Source organism: Zonotrichia leucophrys, chromosome 6, assembly GCF_028769735.1.
Source record: "Zonotrichia leucophrys gambelii isolate GWCS_2022_RI chromosome 6, RI_Zleu_2.0, whole genome shotgun sequence".
NCBI classification, from domain to species: Eukaryota; Metazoa; Chordata; class Aves; order Passeriformes; family Passerellidae; genus Zonotrichia; species Zonotrichia leucophrys.
This window is the reverse complement of record NC_088176.1, coordinates 31,847,386-31,864,653: the sequence shown is the minus strand read 5'-3', so window position 1 is coordinate 31,864,653 and position 17,268 is coordinate 31,847,386. Positions and strand designations below refer to the sequence as shown.

The 17,268-nt window shown below is 48.7% G+C and overlaps 1 protein-coding gene across 1 annotated transcript in view; it reads right to left on the bottom strand.

Moving 5' to 3' along the window:
* Positions 1-17,268, bottom strand: part of PAPSS2 (3'-phosphoadenosine 5'-phosphosulfate synthase 2) — a 34,032-nt gene continuing 16,764 nt past the window's right edge. Inside the window, exons 4-12 of the mRNA XM_064716374.1 lie at positions 16,323-16,461; positions 15,944-16,062; positions 15,711-15,824; positions 15,001-15,112; positions 9,840-10,045; positions 8,406-8,541; positions 6,643-6,911; positions 3,506-3,735; positions 1-1,971 (exon numbers count right to left, since the gene is read on the bottom strand). Of these exons, the coding sequence (XP_064572444.1) occupies positions 1,830-1,971; positions 3,506-3,735; positions 6,643-6,911; positions 8,406-8,541; positions 9,840-10,045; positions 15,001-15,112; positions 15,711-15,824; positions 15,944-16,062; positions 16,323-16,461 (1,467 nt within the window). The 3' untranslated portion in view covers positions 1-1,829. The remainder of the gene's footprint in view (positions 1,972-3,505; positions 3,736-6,642; positions 6,912-8,405; positions 8,542-9,839; positions 10,046-15,000; positions 15,113-15,710; positions 15,825-15,943; positions 16,063-16,322; positions 16,462-17,268) is intronic.

The following is a 17,268-nucleotide window of genomic DNA, read 5'->3' as shown; positions in this document are numbered from 1 at the left end:
ATAAATATTTATTTGTACTAAAAGTGAGTGTTTCATAGAGTATCGAGTTCAGAATATATTAAATCATGAGATGCATCAGCTGAGGTACAAATTCCAGTCTCATGTCTTTAATAAATAGACTATAAACCCCCCAGTCCACGTGCTTCAATCAGAGGTAATCAGGACACTACTCTGGTTTAAAATGATAACACAACATCTGTGTTCTGCTGTGACCACCTGGATTCACTGGGGGGACAGGATTGTTTCATGATGAGCAGCAACAGTGCTGTTTCACTCCTTAGAAATCCTAAATGGGAATGTCACTTTTGGGAATGTCACTTTTGGGGCCTGGCTGGGTGAGGCTGGTGCTGGTGCTCTGGCAGCTCCCACTGAGGCTGCAGCATTTGCCTTGGGGGAAAACACAGATTTCCTCCAAATGCTTAAAAAAAGACTTAAAAAACCCTTTTTCAAGGATATTTTCCAGTTACAGATGAAGGTTTGGGCAGTGTGCCCTGGCCACAGCAGAGCAGGTTGTAGCTCATGGTACTGAGCAGGAGCAGGATGGTTTTGCTGAGCGTGGATCCAGCTGGAACTCAAACAGGAGCACAAGAAGAGAGGAACGCTGATTGTCCTTCCTTGGGGACATCCCGAGGGCTCCGGGGGCCGCTGCTGAACCCGGGGCCAGGTGCACAAACCCCGCAGTGAGGCTGCAATGAGCGAGCGCTGCTCGTCCTGCTCCGCTGCCACCGCACAGCGGGGCGGGCCCAGCCCCGTCCCCGGCTCCCGCAGTGCCCCGCGCTGTCCTGTCGCTGTTTGTCGCCGCTCTGTCACCTCGGCGGCTCCTGCGAGCCAGCGGGAAAGCCTCGGGCGGGGCATTGCCAGAATCCGTGCCGGGTGAGGGTGGGGAAGGCGACAATGACCGCGGGGACTTCACACAGCCAGGCTGGGGCAGCACCGGGCTCTGGGCTCAGCAGCACACAGGGCTGGGGACAAGGGCTTGCTGCCACCCTCGGGCTGTCCCCATGCGCAGACACGGAATAAATCAGGTCACCTGCACCCACAGCGGTGTGGATGAGGCTGCAGCCTCTCTCAGCCGGTTCTCCAGACCCTCCCGGTGCTGTGACTTTGCTGTTTTGTCCCGGATTTGCCTTTGGGGCAGAGGGAAGGGGGAGCCCATGCTGCCACCTGGGAGCACAGTGCCAGCATCCCTGACTTCTCCTCGCTGTGCAGAGCTTTCTCAGGGATCTCAGGGTTTGTGGTGCCTCCCAGGAGAGGCTCCCCAGCTGGGCTGTGAGTGCAGGGATGGGTTCCTGTGCCAGGGATAACATGGCACATCCTCACAGGCTCCTGAACGCGGAGCAACAGGAATGCTCAGCCCAGAGGTCAAGCAGGAGGAAAGAAGGAAGGAAGGAAGGAAGGAAGGAAGCAGTGAGGAGTTGGCTCAGCCACAAGGAACTGGAGGTGGTCACAGCTGATCTTAAAAAAAGTCCTTTTTTACAAAAAGAGGCATTAAAAAGATTCTGCTGTTAATTAGCAAAAACTGTCTAAGGCACAACGAGGAAAGGCACTTCTTCATTTACCCTGGTCCCCTCTGCACTGGCAGCACCGTGGCACATCCTGGTGCCAGCTGGGAACAAAGGGCCCTCTGCCCATCCCTTCCACTCCATGGGGACACTCCCAGCAGCTCCAGGGCAGAAGGATCAGGCTGAAAGTATTTCTGATTGGTAAAAAACGCTCTGACCCAGGTGGGAGAACCCCAGGGTCATGGCAAGTGATCTGTGTGACAGGGAATCAATGGATCATTGCTCACTATTAATACAGGCTTTTCTAGGGAGGAGGAGGAGGAGGAGTTAATTCTTCTTCTCCAGGGACTGGTAGTAGGTGGTGAGGACTTTCCAGGCTTTGGGGGCCATGAAGCCATCGGGGGGGTTTTCCCCTTCCCGAGCCAGCTTCCTCATGCGTGTTCCTGAGATGAAGTCAAAGTCATCGTGCCTGTGTGAGACAGAGACGGGTGACATCAGCACTGCCGGCCCACGCCACCAGGACACTGTCTGGAAAACCCCCTTTGCCCAGGATTTTCTCCTGGGAAGCTGAGAAACCCCAGAAAAGAACGAAAACAATAATTATCTGATTACTTTGAAATGTGGCCTGGACATTGTTTACCAGCAGGTGAATGTTTGATTGGGTCCATGTGAATTGTTTTTAATTAATGGCCAATCACAGCCAGCTGTGTCAGACTCTGAGGAGTCAATCACCAGCTTTCATTATCATTCTTGTTAAGCCTCCTGATGTATCTTTTCTTTTTCTATAGTATAGTTTTAGTATAGCATTGATATGACTATAATATAATGTAATGTAATGTAATATTATATATTAACTAAATAATATATAATGTAATATAATATATTATATATATTATATATATTATATATATATAATATTAACTAAAAACAATTTACATGGAACTGATCAAACATTCACCTGTTGGTAAACAATGTCCAGACCACATTCCAAATGATATGAAATGATATGATATGATATGATATGATATGATATGATATGATATGATATGATATGATATGAAATGATATGATATGAGATATAATAGAATATATTATATGATATGTGATATATAGAATATAATCTACATTAAAAACAATTCACATGGAACCAATCAAACACTCACATGTTGGTAAACAATGTCCAGACCACATTCCGAATAATATGATGTAATGTAATGTAATGTAATATAATGTAATGTAACATAATATATAATATTAATTTAAAACAATTCACATAGAAACAATTAAACATTCACATGTTGGTAAACAATGTCCAGACCACATTCCAAATAATATAATGTAATATAATATAATGTAATGTAATATAATATAATGTAATGTAATGTAATGCAATGCAATGTAATGCAATGCAATGTAATGTAATGCAATGTAATGTAATGCAATGCAATGTAATATAATATAATATAATGTAATGTAATGTAATGCAATGTAATGCAATGTAATGCAATGTAATACAATGTAATACAATATAATGTAATATAACATAATATATAATAGTAATTTAAAACAATTCACATAGAAACAATTAAACATTCACATGTTGGTAAACAATGTCCAGACCACATTCCAAATATATATCATATCATATCAATCATATCATATCATATCATAATAACTCAGCCTTCTGAGCACTGGGAGTCAGATTCTCATCCCTTCCCTCCTCCTGGGGACCCCCCCAAACCCCACAGGCCCAATTTCCCCCCAGGGCTCCTCATCCCAGAGGAGCTGCAGTGCCCACAACCCTTCCCATCCTTCCTACGTGCTCTGAGCCCCCAGCCTGTGCTGCTTGTCCTCCCTGGTGGCACCCTTAGTTCCATGTGACACCTATGGCGGAACACACAGGTGCCTTTCCCAGGTTCTGCCCCGTTCCTCTCCTTGGGGACTTTTCCCCGTCCCCAAAAAGCCGCGCCCCCACGCTGTGAAGAAGCCAGGGCCGCCTTTACCTTTTGGGGTCGTAGAAGTCCATGGCTCTCTTGCTCTTGCTGTAGGCAGCCACTCGGAAGGGCAGGATCTCCACGGAGGTGAGCCCGGGGGCCATGCTCAGCACCTTGCCGCCGTGCGTGGGCTCGTACAGGTCCTGCCGCGTGTCGGGGTGCGGCATTCCCGCCGGGTCGCGCCCCACGATGTAGAAATTGGCGCCCGCCACCATCCGGGCCCGGCAGTGCCACTGCACCTGCGGGGAGGGGACACGGGGGCTGAGCCATGGGCACGGGGAGCAGGTTTTTGGGTGAAAAATGCAAATTTTATGATTGGCTTTTCGCAAATATTAAAATGGGTGTTGTATGTTGTGGAAAACGCCAATCGCTTGTTTTTGAAATTTTTAAAGTTTAAGAGTAATAAAATGGTTGTAAAAATAGTAATGTGTCGCAGACATTTCTTCATAGAAATCCTTTCTTTGGGATTTGTGCATCTTCTGGGAAGCAGAGCCCCAGAGGAAGAATGTAAACACTTGTTATCAGCTGCTGTGAAATGTAGCAAGTGTCCCTGTGATTGGCTCATCTTCCATGTTTCCAATTGGGGGCCAATCACAGAAGCAACTCAGTGACAGATTCCCTGGAGACAGAACTTTGTTATTCATTCTTTCTATTCTATTCTTGGCTTAGCAGCTCTCTGCAACTTCTCTCCTTATTCTTTTTAGTATAGTTATAATGTATTATATATTATATATCAATAAACCAAGCCTTCTGATCAAGAAACAAGATTCTCGTCCTTCTCTCACCATGGAGACCTCCTCAGGTTGCTGTAATAGTTATGCAATTAGAGAAATAATAATTTGGACAATTGAGTTTAGGACAACATGACTGAATAAGAACAAAGAGTTATGGACAGTCCAGGTACCTTTTTGTGGGCAGCATAAACCCACATCAACAGAGGATTAACCCTTAAAAGCAACAGCCTGTTGCATATTTTTACACCTCATCCATGATGCATAAATTCCATTCTAACACAGGATTCTGGTCATCATCAAGTTCTTCCAGCTAATCCTAATCCTAATCTCCAATCTTGAGCAAGGTGGGAAGAAATTTGTTTCTCCTGATAAGGGAGCAATAAGTTCTCTTTCTCTGACAGATTTAGGTGTCCTGTGGCTGCTGTGAAAAACGCCAATCACTTGTTTTTAAAATTCTAAAAGTTTAATAGTAATAAAATGGTTATTAAAAAAAGCAATATAATTAGAGTAATAATAATTTGGACTAACTGGAATAGGACAATATGAGACAATAGAAACAAAGAGTTACAGACAGTCCAGGTACCTTTTTCTGGACAAAATAAGCCCCAAAAAGGACCCACGTCAACAGAGGATTAACCCTTAAAAGCAACAGCCGGTTGCATATTCATACTCTTTATACATGATGCATAAATTCCATTCTAACACAGGATTCTGTCTGGTCATGGTCAACTTCTTCCTTATAATCCTAATCTCCAATCCTGAGTGAGGTGGGAAGTAGTTCATTTCTCCTGATAATGGAGCAATAAATTCTCTTTCTCTGAAAGATTCAGGTGTCCTGTGGCTGCTATCTCAGTGTGAGTCCTTTCTTTAGAAAAAAAGTATCCTACATAGCATAGTTTCTATTTTATCCTTTTGTTATAACCTAAAACTATATTTACCACACTACTTAAGAGAAGTAACAGCATTACTTTCTAACACAACACATATAATATTCATTTTAATATTTGCAAAAAGCCAATCATAAAATAGGCATTTTTCACATATGTGTTGTGTTAGAAAATTATGCTGTATTAATTCACACAAGTTGTGTGTAAAATATAGTTTTAGGTTATAATATAATGTTAAAATAGAAGCTATGTATGTGGGATTATTTTTTAAAGAAAGGAATGAGGTGCTTGCACCAGATAGCAGCCACAGGACATCTGAATCTTGCAGAGAAAGAGAATTTATTCCTCCATATCAGAAGAAACAAACTTCTTCCCTCCTTGCTCAGCCCTGAAGACTCAGTCAGGATTCAGAGGCAGAAGCTGACACTGCCCAGACAGAATCCTGTGTTTGAATGGAATTCATGCATCATGGATGAGGTGTATGAATATGCAACAGGCTGTTGCTTTTAAGGGTTAATCCTCTGTTAACGTGGGGCCTTTTTTGGGCTTATTTTGCCCAGAAAGAGGCACCCAGACCGTCCATAACTCTTTGTTCTTATTGTCTCATATTGTCCTAATTCAGATTGTCCAAATTTTTATTACTCTAATTGTATTACTGTTTTTATAACCATTTTATTACAATTAAATTTTAAAATTTTAAAAACAAGTGATTGGCATTTTTCACACACAGGCAGGGAGAGGGAACTGGGCTGCTGAAATAGGGGCTCCTTGAGCCAGCTATCAAAAGCTCTTGGAGATCCATTTCACACCCAAGACAGCTCAGCTACCTCAGAAGGCATGAAATCAGCAGGATGGCTTCTGTGGCCGTGTTGGAAACAAAAAAGTTTTAATAAAAGGCAAAATAACAAAACTCTTTACAGAGAAACACCGAGCCAGGTGTCAGAGGTTCTTCTCCTGGTAAAACACCTCACAAAAATGATTTTTTTCTTTGTTCTCTTCTTTTTCTAGTGAATTGCTCAGGTGGGACTTTTTGGCTCCTGTCCAATTGGCTGTTCTTAAGTTTGAGGTGAAGCCCCCCAGATCCTATGAGGTGTTTTTTCACCAAATTGAGGACAGAACCTTCTGGGTTTATTTCCTTTTTGGGGGGACAAAGGACGGTTTTGTCACTCCATCAACAAGGGGCACATTCCTATAGACTGGGTCTGTTTGAATTTTCAGCGTGCCAAGGTGGTGATGCCCAGCACACAGAGGGGGATGTTCAGCATCTGCCCCTTTCATCCCACCGATTTAGGGACACAAGGGGTTTCAAATGAACCTCCCTGCCTGCCAGAACAAGGTGAAGCCTGTTGGTGTCCTCTCTCCACAGCCAAGGAGAGGATGGAGCAGAGCTCTGTGGGGGATGCTGCAGCAGCAAACACAGACAAACCATGCAGGGAACCAGGAGTGAGGACACAGCTCCAGCCCCTTCCCGGGGCATGGACAGGCTGCCTGCCCAGCCCTGCTGAGCAGCCAAGAGCTGCCTTACCTCGGTGGGGCCGGCGTAGAGCATGGGAGAGGGGAAGATGGCCACGATGGTGGACTTGGGGTCCAGCACCTGCTCCTCCAGCACGGCGGCGTGCTGCTTCATGCGCCACTCCAGGGGGACGTCGTCATCCTTGGTCCAGCCCCCCAGGGGGTGCAGCAGCAGCACGGGGTTCTTGTAGCCCCTCTCGAGGAGCTGCCGCCGCGTGTCCTGCATCAGCAGCGCGTGCCCGTTGTGCACCGGGTTGCGCAGCTGGAAGGCGAAAACGGCGTCTGCAAGGGACAGGAGGGGGGACACCGGGGTCATTGTCACACTCTGGGCTGGCACAGGGACAGGAGAGAGCTGTGTGTGTGCCCTGGGTGCCATGGCAGAGCTGTGTGTGCCCTGTGTGCCATGGCAGAGCTGTGTGTGTGTGCCCTGTGTGCCATGACAGAGCTGTGTGTGCCATGACAGAGCTTTGTGTGCCCTGTGTGCCATGACAGAGCTGTGTGTGCCATGGCAGAGCTGTGTGTGTGCCCTGTGTGCCATGGCAGAGCTGTGTGTGTGCCCTGTGTGCCATGGCAGAGCTGTGTGTGCCATGGCAGAGCTGTGTGTGCCATGGCAGAGCTGTGTGTGCCATGACAGCCATGGCAGAGCTGTATGTGCCCTGTGTGCCATGGCAGAGCTGTGTGTGCCATGACAGAGCTGTGTGTGTGTGCCCTGTGTGCCATGAGAGAGCTGTGTCTGCCATGACAGCCATGGCAGAGCTCTGTGTGTGCCCTGTGTGCCATGGCAGAGCTGTGTGTGCCATGGCAGAGCTGTGTGTGCCCTGTGTGCCATGGCAGAGCTGTGTGTGTGTGCCCTGTGTGCCATGAGAGAGCTGTGTCTGCCATGACAGCCATGACAGAGCTGTGTGTGCCCTGTGTGCCATGGCAGAGCTGTGTGGCCATGGCAGAGCTGTGTGTGCCCGGTGTGCCATGGCAGAGCTGTGTGTGTGCCATGGCAGAGCTGTGTGTGTGCCCTGTGTGCCATGGCAGAGCTGTGTGTGCCATGACAGCCATGGCAGAGCTGTGTTTGCTTTGTCTGCACACAAACAAGACCCTGAATGTTTCACACACACACATCACCCTACCAGGGTTATTTTCCCTGCATTCCCTTCCTTTGGGGCTGATTTCAGCCCCATCAGCTCTGCTATAACGTTTGTGCACACCACTGGACACCTGCACTGATGTCTTTAGTGATCTGTCACCTCCCCAAGCTCAGTGGCACCTGCAGGAGGGCCAGTGGTCTTCCCCCAAAGTGAGGGTGGGTGTCTGACCCTTGCCATCCTGCTGGCACCACCAGCAGGAGCAGCCTGGGAGCATGGAAGGTGTCCCTGCCCATGGCAGGAGGTGCAATGGGATGAGCTTTAAGGTCCCTCCAACCCAAACCATTCTGGGATTCCATGGGACAGAGAGCTGGGAGGAGACACCTGAGCTGTGCCCCAGGTGTGAAGGCCAAGAATGTCAGTGCAGAGAGGATCTCTCGTGCCAGGGGGGATGTGAGCAGGATCCCAGCCCTCAGAGCAGCCCTCTGGGGACACAGCCCATCACAAGCACTGCCCTGACCAAGGAGCCCTGTGCCACCTGTGCCATGCCCTGAGTCCCCTTTACTGCCCACCCTCCCTAACAGACCCATTTTGGGAGCATCCAGAAGCCACCTGGAAGTGCTGAGAGCACATCATGGATCCCACCAAGGCCCTGTGGGGCAGGAAGAGCCCTGTCACTGGTGTAACCCAGGGCACTCACCAGCATTCATTTCCCTGAACTTCTGCTTGAGAGCCAGCGGGGTCAGGCGGTACTGGTCCAGCCCATCGTTCCATTTGATCCTCTCCAGGACCTCCAGGTCTCCACCAACCAGCCAGTCTCCACTCTCCATCACCATCTGGGAATTACACACACCTTCAGTGCAAAGGGGACAGCACAGTCCTCCTCCTCCCAGTCTCCTTTGAAAAGTGTGAGGCTCAACCCTGTTGTAGGATGACCTTCCCTTCTCTCAGGTGGAAAACATCATTGCAGTGACCATGTGAACAAATGTCCTGGGCAGCAAAACCTCACCAAGTGGGGCAGCAGCCACCCAGTCCCATCCCACAGCTGGGTGCTGGCCTCTCCTCTGGCAGCCAGCAGTCTACAGGAAGGCACAAGACCTTCCTCCAGCTCCCCCTTTGCTTTCCTGCTGGGAACACACAGGAGGAATGAGCCTGTTGCAAGGCACACACCTGCTGCTGATGAATTAAACCAGGCATTTTAAGGGAGGGGAAAGAACTACCACAGCTGTAGCCTTTCTAGGGAGAAAGCTGAAGTCACTGTGTGGAACCCAGAGCTCTCTCTTTCCTAGGGACAATGCTCCTTGTACTGCCACAGACTGAGGGGGAAGAGAGAAGCTGCAAAAACACACCAACCCTGCTGGCTGCCTGTAGGGAAAAGCAAAAAATTCAGTCCTGCCTGCTCAGGATGGGCTGGTGGCTAAAAATTCAGTCCTCCCTTCTTGGGATTCGGGTAGCCAAAAAAATTCAGTCCTGCCTGCTTGGGATGAGCTGGTGGCCAAAAAAATCAGTCCTGCCTTCTTGGGTTTCTGGTGACCAAAAAATTCAGTCCTGCCTGCTTGGGATGGGCTGGTTCCCAGCGAGGAGCTGGACTGGAAGCTCAGACAGGAAACCCATTGCCCTCAAAACCTTGGCAAAGTTCATTTCTCCATGCCCTGGGCAGGTTTCAGCCCCGAGGCTGTGCTTCCTGTGGCAGGGAGAGGCAGGACCCACCTGTGTTGCATTGCACTAAACAGTTATTTAGTTATTTGCACTGGGTGTTTGGTAATTGGCACTGTTCATATCACTTGTATTCTATCATCACATGGTCTTTCTCTTTCCCCTGCCTTAGCCTCAGTGTCGGTGCTCTCTTCCTGGTTTGCCCCTTCTCACTTGTATCACATTGCCCCCTTCCTCCCAGCTCAAAATCCATCTGGAAGAAGACCACTCCCTCTTTTTGCCACCTGGGGAGTCACCTGGATGACCTGGTGCTCTTCAATTTTGGAAATAAAATAGGACTGTCCCCACGTGGAGCGCCTCTTGTCCTACGTAAGATGGTGTGGGCTAGGCCAGGCACCATTTCTTACAGGTGGCACCCAAAACCTTGGCAGAGTTCACTTCTGCATGCCCTGGGCAGGTTTCAGGGCCAAGGACCCACCTGGATGTGTGGGTGCCGGGGGCAGGTGGTGCCCCAGACACGGGCACAGCGCTCCTCCTTCCTGTGGGCGAAGAACTCGGGGCGGCGCAGCACGGCCACGCGGCGGCCCTGGAAGCTGAGCGCCAGCGCCTCGCTGCCCTCCAGCCGCTGCTTGTCCTCTGCTGACAGGGGCAGCACGATGGGCACGCTCAGGTTCACCACTCCATCTGCACAGAGACACAGAGAGGGGTTCAGCACCCTGCAGCTGCTGCTGTGTGTCCTGCACTGACAGCGGCAGCACGATGGGCACGCTCAGGTTCACCACTGCATCTGCACAGAGACACAGCAGTGTGCAAGGTTCTGTGAGGGCGTGCAGAAGCCTAAAGATAGGAAATGCCAAGTCATGGTGAATGGGCTAGAAAGACCCTTTTGGAACCCCTGTTTATCTCTCTGTAACCCTATAGGTCACTTTCTGTGGGAACAGGGGGATCAGAAATGGTCCAGTGGCAAGGGTTAAAGGAAAGTTGTCGGGTTTTCTCGGCTGTTTGAGGGCCTAGAAAGGCCCAGGTGGCCTTGGGGCAGCCTGCGTATCAAAGGACGAGAAGAGGCTTCAGTTCTTCTTTCGGTCCCTTGCCACTGGACCATTTCTGATCCCCCTGTTCTACCAGAACTGGTTTAGCCCAGTTCTGGTAGAAGAGCTGTCACTGGAACCCTTCTCAGAAGATTCAATAAAGACATGGCTGTGGAACTCCAAACAGCCTTCTCCTCTCTCTCCCTGTGTCTGCCTGCCTAGGCACCTAGCAAGCTGAAGGGCTGAAATCACAATGAGCTGATAATCCCTAAAGAGCTTGCTAAGGTTGCCTGTGGCTGAGAACTGCTTGGGAACTTGAACAGCCTGTCCAGGAGAGGACTGGACTATCCAGGCCCTTCAGCCTGCTGGGGACACCCTGAACCAAGCAAAGGCCAGTGCTTGTCCTCTGCTGATAGGGGCAGCATGATGGGCACGCTCAGGTTCACCACTCATCTGCACAGAGACACAGAAAAGGGCTCAGCACCCTGCAGCCACTATGTGTCCTGGCATGGCTTTATGGTCCTGAATTGTATCCCCTGTTTAGCCCAGAAATAGGTTTTGCACCTTTAAGATTTGTTCTGACAACAAAGGGAGGAGAAAAGGAGTGTGGAGTTTGTTATCACAAACTGCACTTGCTCCCCGCATCCTGCTCCTTGACTGTGTGATTGCATTTGCTGGGAATGTCCCAGGTATCATTCATGATGAATCTGACTCCATGTTCTCAGAAGGCTAATCTATTACTTTATGATACTATATTACATTAAAGAATACTACACTAAAGAATACAGAAAAGACACTTACTGAATGCTCAAAAACTAATAATGAAAGCTTGTGACTCTTTCCAGAGCCCCGACACAGCTTTACCCCAATTGGCCAAAGAGTCAAAACAACTCACACCAGAATCCAATGGAACAAGCACCTGTGGGTAAACAATCTCCAAACACATTCCACATGTGAGCACAACACAGGAGAAGCAAATGAAACAAGAATTGTTTTCCTTTTCTCTGAGGCCTCTCAGCTTCCCAGGAGAAAATCCTGGGTGAAGGGATTTTATCAGAGAATGTGAATGCCACAACTGTGCTGTCTGCAGCACGGACAGACAGCAGGACAGAGCTCTCCTTTGCTTTTAGTTAGTTTCCAGCCAGCTGAGGCAGAAAATTTCACTGGACTGTGGTTTTTCTTTTCTTGAAATTGTTTGAACCTGCTCTGGACTGAACACCCAGAAGAGAACCAGCAGCTCCACCTGTGGCCCACCAGGCTGGGCCTGTGGCATGGCATTTCCAGCACCAGAGGGACTGATAAGGGACTGATAAAGGACTGATAAGAGACTGAGTGAGCTAAGCCACAGCCCACAGAGAGGACTTTCTGAGTTTGCCATCTCTTCAGAACAGTGAGAGGTTCTATTGTTTAATATTGATAAATTTTTGTGCTGGTGAATGTTTGCCTGCTAAATAAACAGGGGGTTTTTTGCACTTTTCTCCAAGGAAATATTTTCCTGAACCAGCTAGGGGAGGGCTGCTTGAATTTGCTTTCTAGAGGAACCCCTTTGGAGGTTTTCTCCCAACTTTGCCATAAACCAGGACACATGGACACCAGCAGCACTGTGGGAATGCTCACAACCCTTGAAGGGGAGGGTTGAACACCCTCCAGTGTGGACAAGAATTGTAAGCAGCCCTGGGAGCACAGGAAACAGAGGTTTTCATGGAAAATCAGTCATTGCAGCAGTTTCCTCTGCACTGCTAATAAATGGTGATGTTAGCAGAATATCAAAGCTCTTATCTAAGGGCCAGAGGTGTCTCCAGGATACCTGGAGCATCTCATTAGTTCCTGCACTCTCCCTTGCCCTGGTTCTTCTTGGTTAGCTCCTTGTGAAGGTGAAAAATTTATATGTGCTGGCAAAGTGCAATCCTGGATAAATTGAAAAATTTCAACGTGTTTGGAAAATGCCTTCTCCTCCAGGGGAACCACCTCTGTGGGGATGGCTCCAGGCTGGTGTTCCCTGGAGCACCCCATTCCCTGCACACCTCCTGGGCTGCCTCTCCCACCACACTCAGGTTTAATTTGTTTTTTTTTTCTTGTTTGGGTTTTTTCCTGGCTATCTCTATATTTCTACTCCTCCTTTACATCTCTGCACTGTTTAATCTGTTTTCTGTGTGAGTCTGTAAGTGCACACCTAGTTTCTAATTTCAGTGGTGCCCCTAAACAGCTTGAAATCATGTTGGTTTTAACCCAGCCCTCCCAATTTCCCAGTGTTCCACTGAGGTCCTCCTTGGATATTTGGATATTAACAATATTCCAGTGTTAATACAGGAGAATCAGTCTCTTTGATGGGTTTCCAGTCACAAACAAATCACTGATTCAATTCATTCTGATCTGACTGAAATCAGGTTGGACCCTTGAGAGTCTTAATTTGATGATTTTGGCTATGATATAGATTTTTAGTTTAATTTTTATGAAAATATTTGCATTTACTTTAAATTCATGACTGGCTATCATTCATCTGCCAGGCAGCAATTTCAATGAATAATCATAATTATATTCACATGGGATCCAATCAATATCAACTTCATACATTTAAATCATATTAATAACGATCAGTCAATGAAGCCAGCACAGGAAAAAAAAACTAAAGCTGCATTATGAAACCAACAAATGCTGCTGAAAGTGAAGATCTTCAGGCTCCATTTCCAAATGCAGGATGGAGAGGTAACAAAAGATCACTCCAGTGCAGGTAATTACAAAATTACACAACTGGGATCTTTGTGCAGACTGCTCCCTGGGACATGGGGTGTGTCAGAACTGCCTGGATCATAAATGGGCCATGGCTGTAATAATTTCATTGTAATTTCAAGGTTTTGTTGGGCTTTTTTTTGGTAAATCTCAAAAAAATTATCGTCAAAAAGAATCTCAATTGAGGTAATTTGTGCAGAGCCTGAGAACAGTTCCATACATACCAGCTCCCAAGCGCCTCTTTCCTGGGAGAACACAAACATAATTAAGATAATTAACACTCAGGGGCACATTACAGAAACCATTTCAAGACTCAAAGCACTTAAAGGCTCCTGCTGGCGTGGCCATGCTCCTACCACAGCCTCACACTGAGTGTGATCCAGCACCTCCAGTGTCACTGTCACCCCTCCTGGCAGTGGCACAGGCTGCTGGTGCATTGCTGCAGGCCCACCCTTTTCTTGGTGGCCCTACACAAAGCACACCACTCACCTGCTGGGGCACCCAGGAGGGATTTGAGCTTGAACAAGTGTCCCCAAAAACCCACAGGAGCTGCCCAGACCATCAGCCAGCCCAGGGCACGATGGCTGTGGGAAGAGCAGGCTCAAGCCTCTCCTGGGCAGTGCCACACCAGTGAGATGGAGCCCTCCACCACTTCCCAAAGCTTCTGCAGGAGCAGCTGGTGCTCTCTCTCCCACTCAGATGTCACCCTGAGCACACTGATGCTGAGTTTGGAGAGCCCTGTGGAGACAGGATCTCCAGAGGCTGCTGCCCTCTGCTACCCAGAGCTCATCCCCTGCTAAGCTGCTCTCTCCTGGCCTTTGTCCCTGCTCCTCACAAATCCTGCTCCTCTACAAACCCTGAGCACCTGCCCACAGAGCTCAGAGATGTGCTCAGGGATCTTGGCAGGTTTGGGGGGCCACCCCAAAACCAGATCTGCTCTGGGATGAGCCTGAGCACAAAGTACAGGGTTCTGGAGCAACGTGGCCATCCCAGGGCGCTCTGCGACCTTCCCAGGCACAAGAGCAGCTCAAAGAGCACAGAGGAGGCTCTGATAACAGGGACATGTGCTCCTGAGTGCTGTTTGCACACTGGGCAGGAGGTGAAAGGCTATGGTGTGTCTGGGAGCAGGGCCCCCACTCACAGACACTCCCAGAGTGCAAAGTGAGCACTCCTGAGCTTTGCCTCTGTGCCCAAATATCAGCAACAGCAGCAAATCTCTGCCCTGTGGGAACACAGGATTGTCCAGAAGGCATGCAAGGCTCAAAGGGACTTGCTCACCTTTGCAGAGATCACTGCCAGCTCTACAAACCCCAATGTGAGCCCCCCATGTGCAGGTGAAGTCCCAGCAACAGCATCCACAGCTGAGAAATGGGGTGCAAACATCTGTGCCCCAGTCCCAGCTGTGGATGGGCATCACCTGAGCCCTCTCTGCCTCTTCCAGGGATGAAGCACCTCTAGCAGGCTGCTAATGCAGAGATAAATCAGATTTACTTCAAGCTAACATAAATCAGATTTACTTCAAACACCTCTAGCAGTCTGCTAATGCAGAGATAAATCAGATTTACTCCCCTGAAGAAGCAGGGAAATGGGGTGGGGGGCAAAACCAGGCTCTGCTCCTGTTTCCAAGGAGCAGCTGCCTTCTCCTCCCACCTCCAGCTGAGCCTGGCAGCCTCCCTGCTTCCTTGGCCTTGGGTGTGCATCTCTATTTACACCCTGGTCCAGCCAAGCTCGACCAGAGCCACACAACAGCTCCTGGAAGGTTTGAGCAGCACCACGAGAGATGTCAGAGCTGTGAGCCAGGGCTGTGGCCACAGCAGGGTGACCTGGCCACCTTCAGGAGTGTGCCACAAGGCAGGACAGGAGGGCACAGGGGATCCATACCGTTGAGCAGGGTGTCAAAGTGCAGCACTTGCAGGTACTCTGCCTCCCTCATGAATCCTGTCAGAGGAGTGGCCCAGCCTTCGCTCAGCACCTGCACCCACTGCAGATCCAGCTGCAAAACAAACCCAAAGGGGTCACACTCCTGTCACACTCAGAGGTTGCTTTTCCTTCCCTTCTGCTGAAACAGCATTTTCATTTTGTTTTGCTTCAAATACAGGACGTTCATAAGGGGAGAAAGACATGGGGGATGTAGCTCAGGGCTTTTAAAGCCAGACTCACACAGTTTCACAGCACAACTTAGAATCCCAGACTGGTGTGGGTTGGAAGGGACCTTAAAGCCCATCCAGTGTCACCCCTGCCATGGACAGGGACACCTTCCACCATCCCAGGCTGCTCCAAGCCCCAAAGTCCAGCCTGGCCTTGGGCACTGCCAGGGATGCAGGGGCAGCCACAGCTGCTCTGGGCACCCTGTGCCAGGGCCTGCCAATATCCCAGCAAACCCTGCCCTCTGGCAGCTTGAACCTGTGGGGCTGTATGAACACAGCAGAGGAGACTGGCAGAAAATGGCTGAGGACCAGGATCCCACCTCAGCTCACCATAAACCACAGCCACAAAAGGTCAGGGCCATCAGGAGAACACAGGCTCCTCTGGCAACATCCCCCTGGAAGCTTCCACAGCTAAACAGTGTCAGAAGCTGTGTGTGACAATACCTTAGTGATCTCCAGTGCTGGCAGCTTCTCTGCCTCAGCCCTGACACTGCTGAGTTTATCCTCAGGCACAAAGAGCTCCAGAACATCCTTGACTGAGCCCTGGGGCACAATGTTCTGAAAGACAGAGACAGGCAGCACTTGTAACACGCTGTTTTTAAGGGGAACACCCAAAAGGCAGTGTCCCAAAGCTGGGTTCCAAGGCTGCCAGTGATGGTGACACAAAAGGGACCCACCTGTGCCTGCAGGAGCTCCACGACCTGCTGGATGCACTCAGACACCGATGTAACGTTTGTTTTCAGCACCAGCTCGGGAGCTTCGGGTTTCTCGTACTCGGAGTCAATGCCCGTGAATCCTACGGACAATTAACCCCCAAATTCAATTTGTTTAATAGAATAATCAGTGCCTTAGAGCCAAGAACACTGTACAAACAACCAGGAGGCATTCAACCATGCTGGGTACAAGTGACACTTGTGACAGTAAGATTAGGGGAACAGGATCCTTTTGTGCACTACAAAGGGCCTTTAGACTCCCATCCCTATTATGGCACTGCCAGGACAAGGCATCCAAAGCTTTGGAAAGCAAAAGGCAAAATAAGATCTCATTCCTCCATACCTTTGATCTCTCCAGCTCTTGCCTTTTTGTACAGGCCCTTCACATCTCTGCTTTCACAAATATTTAGAGGAGCATCTACAAAGATTTCAAAGAAAGGAAGTCCAGCTGCCTCGTGAATTTTTCGTGCGTTTCGACGATCCTGTTGGAAGAAAGATGGGAAAAATCTGAATTGCAGCAAAAACACCTCCCTGGATTTTGACACAAGTAAATTAATCTTTATTCAATGCACACTAGTTCTAAGAAGGTTTTCCATCTCACTTCCCTCCTTTTCTTCAAATATACTTTAAAAAAAAAATTTGTAAAAATCTACATCATCAATCTGTTTTCATCTTTTCCCATGCAAAACCTCAAGACTTTTTCGTTGGGCAAGACAGCAGAACTTTAGATTGTGAATAATTATCTGCCCTGTGTGAAAATGGTCAGACCTGATGATCTCAGAGGTCTTTTCCAGCATCAGTGATTCCTTGATTCTATGAAAAAAGGAACTGCTTGCATCACCCTGATAACAGCAGCTACGGAAGTGAAAATCGCAGTGAAATCTTCCAAAAAACCAGTGATAGGTCTAGGACAGGCTGCTGTTTCTGTGACTCTTTTCTGAGGAGTTAATAGCAAGGAGATCTTAAACTCCTCTTAGCTTTTCATCAGTGTGCAACACTGAATTTATCCAGCAAGTCTGCCGCCCTCCAAACACTGACTGCACGCAGTTGTGTCAGTGGTGTTCTACCAAGCATTTGTGCATTTACCTCTGTGCTGCTTCTGTGACTCTTTTCTACCTCTGAGGAGTTAATAGCAAGGAGATCTTAAACTCATCTTAGATTTTCATCAATGTGCAGCACTGAATTTATCCAGCGAGGCCGCTGCCCTCCAAACACCGACCGAGCGCGGTTGCGTCAGCGGCGTTCTACCAAGCATCTGTGCATTTAGGAAACCCTCTCCATAAACCATC